The 14,418-nt window shown below is 38.9% G+C and overlaps 1 protein-coding gene across 7 annotated transcripts in view; it reads left to right on the plus strand.

Annotated features, from left to right (window-relative positions):
- Positions 1–14,418, plus strand: part of ncam1b (neural cell adhesion molecule 1b) — a 107,571-nt gene that overhangs the window by 46,493 nt on the left and 46,660 nt on the right. For 4 of the 7 annotated variants that reach the window (XM_065281372.1, XM_065281373.1, XM_065281376.1 and 1 more), the window contains exons 2-9: positions 1,787–1,861; positions 5,997–6,206; positions 6,541–6,684; positions 8,472–8,609; positions 8,686–8,803; positions 9,419–9,579; positions 11,586–11,728; positions 11,903–11,926. In XM_065281372.1, the coding sequence (XP_065137444.1) occupies positions 1,787–1,861; positions 5,997–6,206; positions 6,541–6,684; positions 8,472–8,609; positions 8,686–8,803; positions 9,419–9,579; positions 11,586–11,728; positions 11,903–11,926 (1,013 nt within the window). The remainder of the gene's footprint in view (positions 1–1,786; positions 1,862–5,996; positions 6,207–6,540; positions 6,685–8,471; positions 8,610–8,685; positions 8,804–9,418; positions 9,580–11,585; positions 11,729–11,902; positions 11,927–14,418) is intronic. The other 3 variants (XM_065281374.1, XM_065281378.1, XM_065281375.1) reach the window with 1 other exon arrangement.

The raw sequence follows: 14,418 nt of genomic DNA on the forward strand, positions 1-14,418 counted from the left end.
TGAATAAAGTACAGAGGAAGTTGCAAACTATCTAGTAAACCTCCAGTGTGGACCTTACCGACAAATGGCTGGTGTAACCCCACCCTTTTTCCTTTCACTGTGACCCCTTTTTGCTTCATTAAAGTGTTCCTAGCTTTTTTGTGTGCCAGACTGTAACAGAAGTTAAATGCTGTAGGCAGCATTGTTCTTATAATTATTTAAAGAGATTTAAAGCAATGGACTTGAGAGATCAGATCTCCGTGACTCTTACACACTGTGCTTTACTATAAACATGCATCTCCCAGCATGCTCTGCTAATGAGTGGCTAATTCATTAAAAAATAACCTCTGTCCTCAGCGTATCACTTCATTTCCCTTTAATCTGCACGTTTGGCAATTCCGTTAACGTTTTAAAGTTATTATTTCGCCTTTCTAATGTTTAAAGAGAAAATAAATGTGAGAAGACACAAAGAATGAATGGCCCTTCTACTAACAACAACAACAGCACATCCAATACTATCGATCGATTATGCTGATCTAATTGAGGTTTACATTTGCCCGGGTTTGGTCATTTATTAAATTACCTGAAAGACAAAAGGCCACCATCTGTTCGCTGATCAATTCTGTTTCTGGTCTGCTCCTTTTGTCTGTACTAATTTCCCTAACATCTCCTGTGTGCAGACATACGGATGAGCAATGACCTCGGTCGAATCATTGGCCAACCCAACTGGGTTTTATCTTGTTTCAATTCAAACATATTGATCTGTTTTTGCTCTCGTCTGTCTCTGTGTTTTTAAAGTAAAAATTGTTGGAATTTATGTGCAGACATATCACTTTTAAACCCAAACAATTGCCTTTTTGGCATAGCTTAGAAATTTGAAAAAGAGTGTAAAATCTTTTTTGTACTAGGAATAAATCTCAACATTATGGGATGCATTTCTGGCACAATGATACAGCCATCAGACGCGCCTGGAAAAATGCAGTATATGAAAGCAAAAGGTGATGTGGTCGAGCTGACAATAAACTTGTTAGCATCAGCGTCTGTTGTCGTCTCTCGTTCAGCCGGATCAAAATGATGTGCTGTTGTGTATGAGAGAGGCTCCTGTCATTGAGGTTTCCATAGTTACACGTGCTGCTGTAAGTGCTTGTGTGGAATTAATGAAAAGTGCTCTGCATCTCTCTGCGCTGTTGCATTATGCATGCGATAAAATGCAGTTTAAGAAGTTTCTTGGTTGTGAGATCCCCACTAATTTTGATGCTGTACCAGTGGCCGGTGACTTCTTTTTTCGAGGGCGCACGATGCGAAGTTCGTCACAACATGTATGTAGCACGTCATGTGTGTGGTTCGTCATTTCAAAATATGTGTTGGGCGCGTTGAGTGAACCTATGTGCATCACGTGTTTTGTCAAAAAAGTGCCTGTTGCAGATGCGTCTAAAGGGTTAATGATAAAAGAGACGCTCGCGGTTGCCAGATACTCGCATAATCTCATGCGTAATAAGAGTTTACTGTTAAGGGAGTGTCTTGCGTGTATTTTGTGAACGTGAGCGTCTCTTTAATCATAAACGGTTTTGATGCGTGTGCAGCAGGCACTTATTTTGACAAAACACGTGATGCATATGGTTCACATGATGCAACAAACACATATTTTGAAAACACAAGCAAAACACATGACACTCCGGACAATTCTTTTGAATTTGCGCCCCTCTAAAGAGCAGTCATCAGCCGCCACTGTGCTGTACTACTGTAAATGTATGTTAGTGATTTTTCATGTGTTTATTTATACTAATGCTGTTTTTTTCCTCCTTAGTTGCTCTGCAAGTTGAAATTACACCTTCCCACGGTGAGATCAGTGTGGGGGAGTCTCGATTCTTTCTGTGTGAAGGTAAGTTTACATATTGAATCATACTAAATTACAAAACATATTCAGCCTGTATTATGATGATTAAAAGAAGTCACTGTTTTGAGGTTTCTCTAAGTCCCTGATGTTTCCTAAACATTTGACTATAGAGGTTCAGACGTGAGAAAAATATCAGTCTATACTTTTCTATTTTAGATATATACACATGTGTTATTTATGTGACAAAAGCACAAATGTTTGTGGGGAACAACATTCTTATCAACATTCTCAACATGCTTGAGCCAGAAGCAATAATACCCAAAAAATGGAGAAGGTATGGCTCTTCAAAGTACATACAGTAAAATATTTTAGTTTAATTTTCGTGTGAATGAAGAAGAAACAATGTTATGGATGTGACATTTCTCTTCTATGGACGTGGCAATTCTGAGACATTAGAGATTTCAGTATGGCAACAAACTGGGTAAAAACGAAATTTTCATGGTAAGGTTGACATTTGCACATACTGTAGTATTAAAGGTCCCGTTCTGTTTGAAGCTTTGATTGTATTTATAATGTGTTAATGATTCACGTGTAAAGGTTTTTTTCACACAATATAGCACTGTTTTCACTGTCCTAAAAACGGGCTGATGTCTTCCTTATTCTATAAAGTCCCTCCTTCAGAAATACGTATCGAGTTTTGATTGTGTGGTTTGTTTAGTGTGTTGTGATTCGACAGCAGCTTAGCTTAGCAGAGCACAGCCGTTTGAGCCTAGCTGGCGTCTGACGTATTCCTGTGGGCGGAGTTTAGTCAAAAAGTCTTATATCGACGCATTCAATCGGGAAGTAGAGGGCTGTAGTCCAAACCGGCCGTTCGCTGTAGGCTTTGAAAGGGGAATTCTGTTAAAGAAAATATATCGCCTGGCAGTGAACTTTGAGCTTAACCATTTTGCAGGTATTATTTATGCTCTAACAGCAACATTACACACTAACTGAAGTTTGAAAAATGAGATCAGGAAGAATGTGACCTTTAAGATGCATTTTGGTCGATCGGATCACAAGTGGACGATGCTAAATACAGGTTTAAACCGGGTGTAAAACGTTTTGAGCTCGTCCACTTTCGACCACATTTAGAGGCAGTCGAAAACCGGAGTGCTTTTCTGGTATAGATGCGCCTGTGGTTGAATGTTTTTGAGCAGCCACAAAACACATCCTACTCTGATTTTACATTGGACATGAGTTCTTGTGAGGAACTGTGGACGGATAAACCCAATCGCAGACGATGTCGGGGAAACAGAAGAAAACACTTTATTTATAAACATAAAACAAAACCCACAAGGGTGTACACGACATGAAACACAGTACAGATACACTAAGCTTGACAAGATACTCGTCTGGATAACCACATAAACACGGTAACAAAACAAAATGAACCTGCACAGAACTAAGGACACAATGACATTATATAGAAAAAAACAAACAAGATAACAAGAGGAACAGGTGATGGGTGAAAACCAATGATTACTAATAAGCAGGAAAACGAGGGGCGGGGACAAGAGACAAGACACCGGAGGCACATGACCCAATAAACAAGGCCATGCACCTCCACATAAAGCATGGGACTGCCAGAACCCTGCCATCATGACTAGATATGAATACAAAACCAGACTCCTTGGCAGGATCCTGACACTTATACAGTGGTGACAAAACGCGCTCTGTACAGCAGTTTGCCTGTTTAGGGCTACGGTAGAAACATGGCGGCATAAAATGGTGACTTCCATGTAAAGGGACCCGTGTGTCTGTAGCAAAAACGGTTCATTCTTAGGTAATAAAAACATAACAGTTCAGTCGTTATACACCACTGATAATATAGTTATGTATATTATATTGCATTTCTGTCAAAAGATCATTCTAAACGTTGGTTAAAAGAACCAATAATCATTCGATAAAGACTGACAGATCTCTGAGGGAGGAGCTGTATACAAAGTTGTGTGAGGTGCTTGCCAATCTGTCAAATGCACAGTAGAATGACCTTGAAAAGGGGTGTTTTTTTAGCATAGTTTGAGCTTTATAAACAAAAGTTATCGTACAGTCGATGTCAGGTTTAATTATTGGTTAGACATATGTTGTTTAATTTCCCTTTTCAAGTAGACAGGAGTTTAGTCTTGCATGACTGATATAACTGCCCAGAGGCGATTGCAAATATGGCTGCCTAATGGTGTGACTTCCCCAGAAGGGACTTTGGTAATATTTGCATACTGTATAAGCCTACTGAATCCTGAGTTTTTTCCTTAACTTTTTGATCTTTTTATCTGTATTTTATATGACTATCAAGCATTCTCTTTTCTTAAACAAATTATTTTTAAACTAGGAATTGCATAATTTTCTAAACCTTATGTTTTTCCATCCAAAGCTGTAAAGCAAAGAGAGATCTACACTGCCCTTTTATATACAGTCTTTTTTGGATCTTTGCAGTATTATAAATCACTGTCCACTTTTATATTAAAGGGACACTCCACTTTTTTAAAAATATGCTCATTTTCCAGCTCCCCTAGAGTTAAACATTTGATTTTTACCGTTTTGGAATCCATTCAGCTGATCTCCGGGTCTTGTGGTACCACTTTTAGCATAGCTTAGCACAGTCCATTGAATCTGATTAGACCATTAGCATTGCGCTAAAAAATAACCAAAGACTTTCGATATTTTTCCAATTTAAATCTCGACTTCTGTAGTTACATCGTGTACGTAGACTGACAGGAAATTAAAAGTTGCGATTTTTAGGCCGATATGGCTAGGAACTATACTCTCATTCTGGTGTAATAATCAAGGACTTTGCTGCCGTAACATGGCTGCAGGAGGCACAATGATATTAGGTAGTGCCCGAAAATAGTCCCCTGCTATTGAAGGTTACCAAGGGACTATTTTCGGCTGCAGCAAAGTCCTTGATTATCACGGCAGAATGAGAGTATAGTTCCTAGCCATATCGGCCTAAAAAAAATCGCAACTTTTAATTTTCTGCCGGTCTTAGTACACAATGTAACTAAAGAAGAGTCAAGTTTTTAAAAGGAAAAATATCGAAACTCTGAGCACGATGCTAATGGTCTAATCAGATTCAATGGATTGTGCTAAGTTATGCTAATGCAGAGAAATCAACTGAATGGATTCCAAAACGGTAAAAATCTAATATTGAACTCTAGGGGAGCCGGAAAATTAGCATATTTTCCAAAAAAAGTGGAGTGTCCCTTTAAAAACAGAAACAGAAACTGATGTTCTTTATTTGTGTTGTTATGGAAAAGAGAAAATATTTTAGTGTTTTGGATTAAATGGAGGCGAGTAAATGCTGACAATTTTTTATTTCCTAGTATACCTATTTCCTGTTTCCTTCATTACAGGCAGATTTAGTGTTGTTTTTGTTTGCTGGTTATTTACTTTCACATTCAAACAATCGTATCCCTTATTCATAAATGAACCTTCTAAAACACACTATCACACATTTAAGACCATAAACCACATTGTTTTAAGCACATTACATCATTCCCATTTGCTTTGAATGCGTTCACGATTTTGCTTTATTAAAATGCGGTCCTAAAGTGTAAAACTGTGGCCCTCCACAATTTTGTGACCTCTCAAAGCTCCAAACTATTTAGTGAAACATTACACCAGTGTGAATTCATCTTTAATGTGGTTTATGGTTTCCAATGTCAGTAAGTACCACTGAGGACTCAGTCAATGAGACCCACTTGAATAGAGCTTCCGGGAGAAATACGTTAAATCTTTTGTCTCTCTCAGTCTCACTCTGGAAAGCCGTTTTCCTGGTTACACTCCCTTGGGCTTTATTTGAAGACTCAGAGACGTGGAACGACAGCACTGATAATTGCCCTCAACGCTGGCTCTTCAGCTGTGCTCGGTTCTATGGTCTAGTGATTTGTTTAATAGACTGGTAACCAGAGAATGGGTCAACGTTTTGGGAGGTGCCATCTGACAGCTGTTGCACCAGTGACACCTAATCCTGATTGATTTAAGCAAACAATTCAATTGCTGCTGTTGTGAATGTTCCACCAGCTTATGTTTTACCAGAATCATTTACTGTATATAACGGCTCATTGAACACGTCGGTACGCCTTTGAATTGTGATGCAGTTATTTTGCATTGGAGCTGACTGATGCAATCCTTTGGGTTGCAGTTACCGGCGGGGTGAAGGAAATCAACTGGTTCTCCCCAAGCGGGGAGAAGATCGAGCCTGGCAGGCCGGACATCAGCGTGACTCGTAACGACGAGACGTCCTCCACTCTTACGATCTACAACGCAAAGGTCGATCACGCTGGAACATACAAATGTGAGGCCAGCAGCAGTGATCAACAGGCCGAATCCACCGTCAATCTTAAAATACATCGTAAGATTCCTTTTTAGTATCAGTCTGAATCCATATAATATATAAAAGTATCAATATAGATGTTTCATGTTCATTCAAATAAGAAAAGTTTATGTTTCAGGGGTATCTTGGAAATCCAGCGTAAGAATAGTAATATCGCTATTAAATATTAAATATTGTTTACCATTTCAAATCAAACCTGTAGGTATGAGCAAATTGTGAGGATAATATTATTTAATTTGCCTTTTTATGTGTGCATGTTACATTTAATTTAGCAATCTTTCCTATATACTGTTACCAATAAAATATTTTTTTTGACAAATTGAGCAGAGCTACGAATGTTTTTTTTTTTCAGAAAAAATCACCTTTACAAATGTCCCATCACCACAAGAGTACAAAGAGGGGGACGACGCCATCATTGTGTGTGATGTCATAAGCTCACCGCCACCAGTTGTCCTGTGGAAATACAAAGGTGCAAAAATCCAATTTGAAAAAGATGGTAAGACAAATGACTATGTTTTATTCATTCTTTTTACACAATATATAATTTTTACATTTAAATTGTAATGTTTGAAGCACTGTTTAGGGAGAAATTATTCCTGGAGAGTTTGGAAAAGAACGTTTAGCATATAATAGCTCTACACAGTAAAACTCAATCAACTACATTAGACAGTTCATTTATGGTGGCAAGAGAGTGTTTTTTCATACAGGAAATGAATACATGGTTAATTTGTGGGTAAGATACCTAAAAGCATCAGTCAACTTATGACATTTTAGAAATGACTTCTTTATTTCATATAGGAATAATAATGTGACCCTGGACCACAAAATGAGTCATAAGGGTCATTTTTTTCACAAGATCGCATTAACATGTAACCAGTAGGGAATATAAAAATATTCGGGGTGCTGTCCAAGGGGAGGGGGATGCAGCAAAAAACTTGGGACAGAGATGAGGGACGGCTATTCAAACGCACCTTTCCCGCTGATTGTTTGGATCACATGACCATGTTCCTCCCGAACTTAGTTTTAATAAACTTCATTTATTGAGCTTTATACATCATCATCTGAATTTATAAGTTTTGCAATGATTCATGGTTTGTTAGAATAGGACAATATATGGCTGAGATATAACTATTTGAAATTCTGGAATCTGAGGGTGCAATATATCTAAACATTGAGGAAATCTATTTTGAAAGTTGTCCAAATTAAGTTTTTAGCACTGCTTCCAGGCCCGTAACCACAAAAGACATTGAGGGTGGACAATCCCCCCAATAATCAGAAGCGGACAAATTGTCTCCCCTAATATAAAGGTTTTATATATTTGTGGTAGGAAGTGTACAAAATATTATTATGGAATATGATCTTTACTTAATATCCTAATAGTTTTTGGCATAAAAGAAAAATCTATAATTTTTACCATACAATGTATTGTTGACTACTGCTACAAGTGAAGAGTTTGGTTCCAAAACGCAATAAATAAATTTAGGTAAAAATTTGTTTTCTGTACCAAGAAAGTGACAAGATGAAAACCACTATTTTCTGTTATAAACTTTCACATAGCATCTTTAGGTTATATTAACATAAAAATTTAAATCCATAATTTAATTTCAAAGATTTATTATAAAAAAATATTATTTTTTGCAAAATGCAATAAATCTATTTAATCAATAAATAAATGTGCATTCATCTCTACCATGTTATATTCATTTAGTTGATTAGTGGTAGACATGACTTGGTATACTGACTTGATACAATACTGATTTTGGTGGTAACTAATTAATTAACCAAACTCTTCAAATATACCCAGGCTACTTATGACTTTCTGGTCCAGGGTCACAGAGTGAATTAACATATTTGCCACTTTATAATGTGTTATATGGCCAAAACACTTGAATGCATAATTATTTTTGTTAATAGCGAGTGTGATATAACACACCTAATTGTTGCTTGTCAAAAAAACAACAATATTCTCATGTGTGGTGGGAGAAAAATGATAACAAAATCATTATCTAGTACCTGTAAATGCTAAATTACACCATATCCATATGTATTATATAACAATTACTTTCCAAAGTAATTGCGATAAACATTAATAATGTTGTAAATTCATTAACAAGCACGTATGGCCTCTAAAAATATTGCATCACGTCATTATTCATTGTGAAAACAGATGGAAAAATAGGCTTTAATTGATGTAGTTGCACTGACTTTGTCATATTTGTGCTTTATTTATTCTACACATCTGTGCAGACCAGCAAGAAATTAATTCACCCTTATTCTCCATAGTACGTTTTGGGACACTGCCTAACAACCACCTCCAAATCCGAGGGATCAGGAAGACCGACGAGGGGTCTTACACCTGCGAGGGTCGCATTAAGGCACGGGGGGAGGTCGACTTTCGCACAATTAAAGTTGTTGTTAACGGTAAATCTAACTGTACCTGCTTTAGGGTTTTAGGGTGTGGTTCTGGTTGCTTTCAACCTGTAATTTGTCTTCTCAGTACTTCCCACCATAAGAATCCGTCAAGCGGAAACCAATGCCACTGCAGAGATAGGCCCCCCTACAGTGTTGGCCTGTGACGCAGATGGATTTCCCGAGCCGATGGTGACCTGGAAACGGTAAGACCGCATTTTCCTTCGGCACATCGCCGGCAACTAAAACATGCATTTTAAAGCATGTGTGTATTGCAAGAAGCTCAGAAGTTTAGGGAAAAATCTGTGACGATAGGTAGAAGGAGCTTTTCGCACTAATAACACTTGAGCTTCTCCTCATCTGCTCGGTAGGAGTGCATGTTCTCCTTATCTTACAAGTGAGCATATAAAACCCTCAGGACGACACAGCACCTCAAGGAGCTTTTGTTTGGTCATGTAGTGGATGTACAGGGTGAAGGTGTTTATTTGTCTCAAAATAGCTCAGGTCCTCTCCTCTGACAAGAGTTGTGGTATATTTATTACCTGTTTGACCTTAAATCAAGAGGTCGCCACCATGGTCAGGGATCCAATGATTTCTGAAGCGTCTGCACAAAGACCACAAATGGAGGGGCAAATAGATGCCAAATGAAAGAACTGTAGCTGAGAGCGGTCGGATAAAAGTACATTCTGTTTCTTAATACACATTTGTATCTGTAAAATGGCTGGATTTATATTGAAAAGACACGCTGATGGGAAACCTTATTTGTCTCCCTTGTTGCATGCGGCATTGTTTCGACATGCCGGCTTATTCTTTTCTCTCAGGAACAACATTTTGCTTGAAAGCGGGGATAAATACAGCTTCAATGAAGATGGTTCAGAGATGACTGTACTGGATGTGACAAAGCTGGACGAGGGAGATTACACCTGCATCGCAACGAATAAAGCTGGGAAAAGTGAACAAGAGCTCAGCCTTAAAGTCTTTGGTAAGAATTAATGAGAGATCTCAGAGGATAAAAGTTCAACCTAGAGCAGCCTGTGAAGTTTGAAGAGTCAGTACTGAAACAAAGATTCAGTTTCATTCGGCAGAGATCAAAGTGTTGCAGTTTTCTACCTTGAAGGGACAGTCCACCCAAAAATTCTACCGTGGTTATCCAACAAGTATTCTTTATATATGACCTTATTTTTAGTGAGTAGAGGACGAAGTTTAAAATTGATAAACAGCACTATACTGTACATGTAACTGTACGGGGTGTAAGCGTTACGGAGCTTGACGGAGGGCGTGTCTGAATCATTGCCAACAGCCAATCACAGTGGCCGCAACACATGCTCCTCTGTTCTCCGGTCTTGCGTAAACGTCATTGGCTGGCTCTGCTTAAGTTATTGGCATAAGGCGATCTGATTGGCTGACAAACGCGTTGGCGCATGAAAAGTTTAGAAATATTAAACTTTTGCCACGAGCAACGCCAGTGACGGGTCATTGACAGATCCACAATTCAGTTCGGGAACGCATGACGACACCCATTAAAAGTAAATGATAAGCTTTAATGCTTACATCCCGTGTAAATGTACCGTAATAGAACTTGTACGTATTTGGCATGTCATGATTGGTTAAAACATTTGGAAACTCATTTGGAAAAGTGTCTGCCAAAAAACTAAGTGAATGCAAAATATCTCTTTTAAAGTTCTGTAAAGGAAAGAAATGAAGAGCTCAGATGCCAAATCCTCTAAATGCATCTCATGTTTTCTTGTAAATAAGCATTTTTTATTCAGGTCTAATGTTTAGGTTTAGTAATTTCACTTAAATGGCAATTTACAGGTTATTAATCAGCAATAAAATGCCTTATTTTCACGAACGTCACTTTAGTAATTTCATTGGTATTTAACAAATTTGTGTTTCACTGCAAAACCCTCTAAGTGTATGCATAAATCTCAACTTCTAAAGCCGGGGATACACTGCACGATATAGTGCAAATCTATAAGATCATTACCTTATTACACCGTGCGACATGGATTGTTTAAACCTGGGTACGACAGGCATGTAGACTGTATAATGGTAACACCTAATGAATCTTATATTGCATTTTACACAAGCCGCGGTAGAGGCAGCAAAAACGCACTATTCGCGAGTAGTTGGACGCTTTTTTCGTGCGTGAAATTCTAGTCATTCGAGAAGACTCCGCCATTCCGCTTGCTTCCTGTAATCACGTCACTACTTCAGCAAGGTCCTGATTGGTTAATGCAGCGCAGAAATCTGCCGAAGTTCAGATTTTTCTACTTGCACGTTTCCCGCCGCAACGTTCAATTTGCGCATTCCGCGCCATTTGCGCCGCGCTTACCGCGTGTACCGTGCCGCAGGATGCCTAATCGCGTCTTTGCATTGACTTAACATGTAAATCACCCACACTTGCCGCCTCTACCACGGCTGGTGTAAACGCAGCATAAGGCTGCGAGGACTGCAACACACATTAGTGTAATGTCAAAAGTATGCGCTAGTGGTAAACAAATACCGGTACGCACACACACTGCGTTGATCATGCTGAATTTATGATAATGTTACAAAACTATCGTAGGCTATATTTGTCACAAGACCAGGAAAACGCCGTCTTTGAACTTCTCTCACTGTATGGCATAGGACCACAAATTACAGGCGGGCTGCATGATTTTGAAAAACACTTTGGAAAAAGGAGTCGGGCCGACTACCAAAACACACTTGTAGCCAATTAGCAATAAGGAACGTGTCTACTAACTGACATCGTTGCCTGGGTTGCGTATGTGTGGGGCGGGTCTTTTAAAAGAAGGTCATGATTCTGTTGGGGTAGGGACGTGTTTGTTTAGGTGATTTCATTGGCATTGAAATCATGGCATTGGATCAATATAATTATCTCATTTTTGACGGAGGTGGCGTTTAGAAGCTTTGCATCTGAGCTCTCAAAATGAAAAGTGAATAATTGCCAAAGTTTCATTAACCCATTAAATTATGTCCTCTTAGTGCAACCCAAAATCACATTTTTGGAAAGCCAGACTACAACAGAAATGGACGAAAAAGTCACGTTAACGTGCGAGGCCACCGGAGACCCCACGCCCACCATCACCTGGAGCTTCGGTCCCCGCGTCTTCACCGAGGGAGAACAGGTAACACATGGGATCTCCTGACTCATTTCGCTCTGTTAGAACTGGGACCAGAAGAGTAGCAGTGTATTCATCATAGTCATAGCACACAGACAGGGAGCAGGTAGCTTAATGGACGAGTCGTGATGGTGAACCTGCCTCTGGCTGTTTCATGCATACAATTCTTTTTGTCTGCAGGAGCACCAAAAGCGGATTTATCAGGTATGAGGTCAGAAGGTCAGGTATAGTAACACAAACCTCCAGTAAAACGGACCTGCTTAGATCTGTTTTCCAATCACAGATTTTCCAAAAATGGCATACTTGGAGCGTTTGCTAATTGACCATCTGGTGTTTCGATTCCCTGAAGTCACTGAAGTCGTGATGCTGTGTTGATTTGTGAAAAAGAGACTTGCATGGTGGTGGAATTGCAATGCTGTTGCAACAGCTCCTGACTGGAAGAGTGATGATGGACACGGGCTCTCAAAATGACTTGCATGCCCTGTTATCAATTCTAGTGAGCTGCCTACAAAGGCACTGTTTAAAGCCTGGAGTATGGTCAGTTTTTTTTACGTGTGCGCGAACGTACAGCCTTGCAAAGTATGCTTAATTTGACTCGTACGTGTACACAGACGTTCGACGCATGCACATTGTGACAAATGCAATGCATCTCCTGGGTTACATACTACATTCTCCTGCAGGCTACAATGTACGCAATGTATTAAAAAAATCTGGCTGTGCACGTACAGTACGCGCGTACTGTTCTGTTGACGAAAATTGCGTCTCGCGTACACATAAAAAATAGACCATCATTCGGCCTTAAAGCTCCTTGAGGCTGTTTTGCAGCCATCTTGCGACCCGTAATACTTTGTTTTAGTCAAATATTCATGTTTTTAAGAGGTACGTTTTCCACAATGGATTGCAACAAATAAATCTAAGATGGTGTATGAGGTGCAGGAACATACTGACGTGAAATTAATGGCGATGCTATCTACAGTATGTAGACGGCAGGGCAGCTCGCTGGGTTTTGACCTGATGGGTATAAAGTGAATATAAAACAACAGTTGGAGTTATTGGTCGTGCTGAGTTACCATCATCACAGCGTTCCTGAAGGAGCATGTTTTGTTCCAGTTCTTTGTTGGACCGCTTTGATGTTTCCCGCTTGTCTTTCTGTCTCTCACTGTCTTGCTCATCTCATCTCGTGGGTGTTGGTTTGTCACTTCATTGTCCTGTGTTGATCTTCATGTTGAGCAGCTTATTTTGGTTTTTTTATTTATTTGTGTAGTATTAAACACTACATGATAAATCTGAAGTCACATGAAATCAAAACACCTATTTCTTTCTATTTATTTAATACTCATTTCTGTTATTAATTCATTTTTGTAAACAAATGTAATAGCATGAGTTTGGGGTGGGACTATCTGTTTGGCCAACCTGTTTTAAAGCAATCACAAATCAAAAATTACATTTGTGCCAGTAACAGTCCAGTGCACATTCAGACAAGTCACATTTAGGTCTGGATCCATGCTGGTATGCAACGCCCACTTTTTACAATCCAATCAGATTGATAAAATCACGTCCCGCCCTTCATCTTTTTTTCTCATATAGTATTGATCTGTTTTACTCAGGAATATGGTACTGTTTCATGTTGACTTTAACCGAGCAGTTTGATAAAAAAAATCAGTCGTCTGTGTTTCGGATAATCAATTGTGAAAAGAAGTTTGCCACAATACTGTTAATTGTTTTTAAATGGTTAGTAAAATGGTTAGACGGATCACATTACAGTTTTTGAGGCACGGATTGGATTATTTTTCAGATTAGAAAAAAAGGGGGTGTGGAAAATCTAATAACAAATAAAGAAATTGCAAACATTTATAAAAAACAACAAAGATAATAAGGGCTAACATTAGCATTAGGTACAGAAATCGAATTAAATGAGTCATAACACTGTCTTTGTATAAATTAAATTTATTATTATTTTTAGAGCTACAGAAGTGATTTTCTCTTTGTCTTGGGTTGTTTGATTAACATTAATGATACAGACTTAAGTAGGTTAATTGAGGTTACTGTCTCTTTAAGACCAAGTAAGCAGAGACTGGTTTCCGACTGTAATCTATACATACACTTAAGACATAAACAAATGTTTTTATTATAAAAAGAATACTGTGGTTTTATTTATATGTGTCCTGTCAATAATAGAAAGATTTTATGTTCGCTTGTTTGCGTCTCACTCATGTGTGCACTATTGAGGGCACTCAAACACGCGCGCACACAGAGAACGAAGGCGAATCCCAAACAGCGCTGCATAAAAAAGTTACATTGTTTTTCATTGCTCTATTCGGCAAATGTTTGTTAATGGATTACAGTATGAGACACATTTGCGCGACTCTCTTAAGTTTACACATCAAGAGTTCTGATCTTTGAAGGACATACTGTGATGATCACGTCTGGACCGGACACATTCAACCGCATGTGCCTGTGTGTGTACAGACAACTGCTCATTTTAGTGCCTTTTTGAGGTTAAATACATCCACTCCGCATACATGTTGCTTCAGACAAGCACGCGCAGGTCACAGTTTCTGTTTGCGTCATCACAACATTTCGGCCGTATTGTTTTGGTGATAAATGTCTTTCGGCCGAAAACCGAAAATGCTCATCCCTAGTTCACACCAGCCGTGTTTGAGGCGCCAAATCGGGTCTACCGCATCTAGTTTTTT

This window comes from Paramisgurnus dabryanus, chromosome 8 (genome assembly GCF_030506205.2).
Source record: "Paramisgurnus dabryanus chromosome 8, PD_genome_1.1, whole genome shotgun sequence".
In the NCBI taxonomy this organism is placed as follows: Eukaryota; Metazoa; Chordata; class Actinopteri; order Cypriniformes; family Cobitidae; genus Paramisgurnus; species Paramisgurnus dabryanus.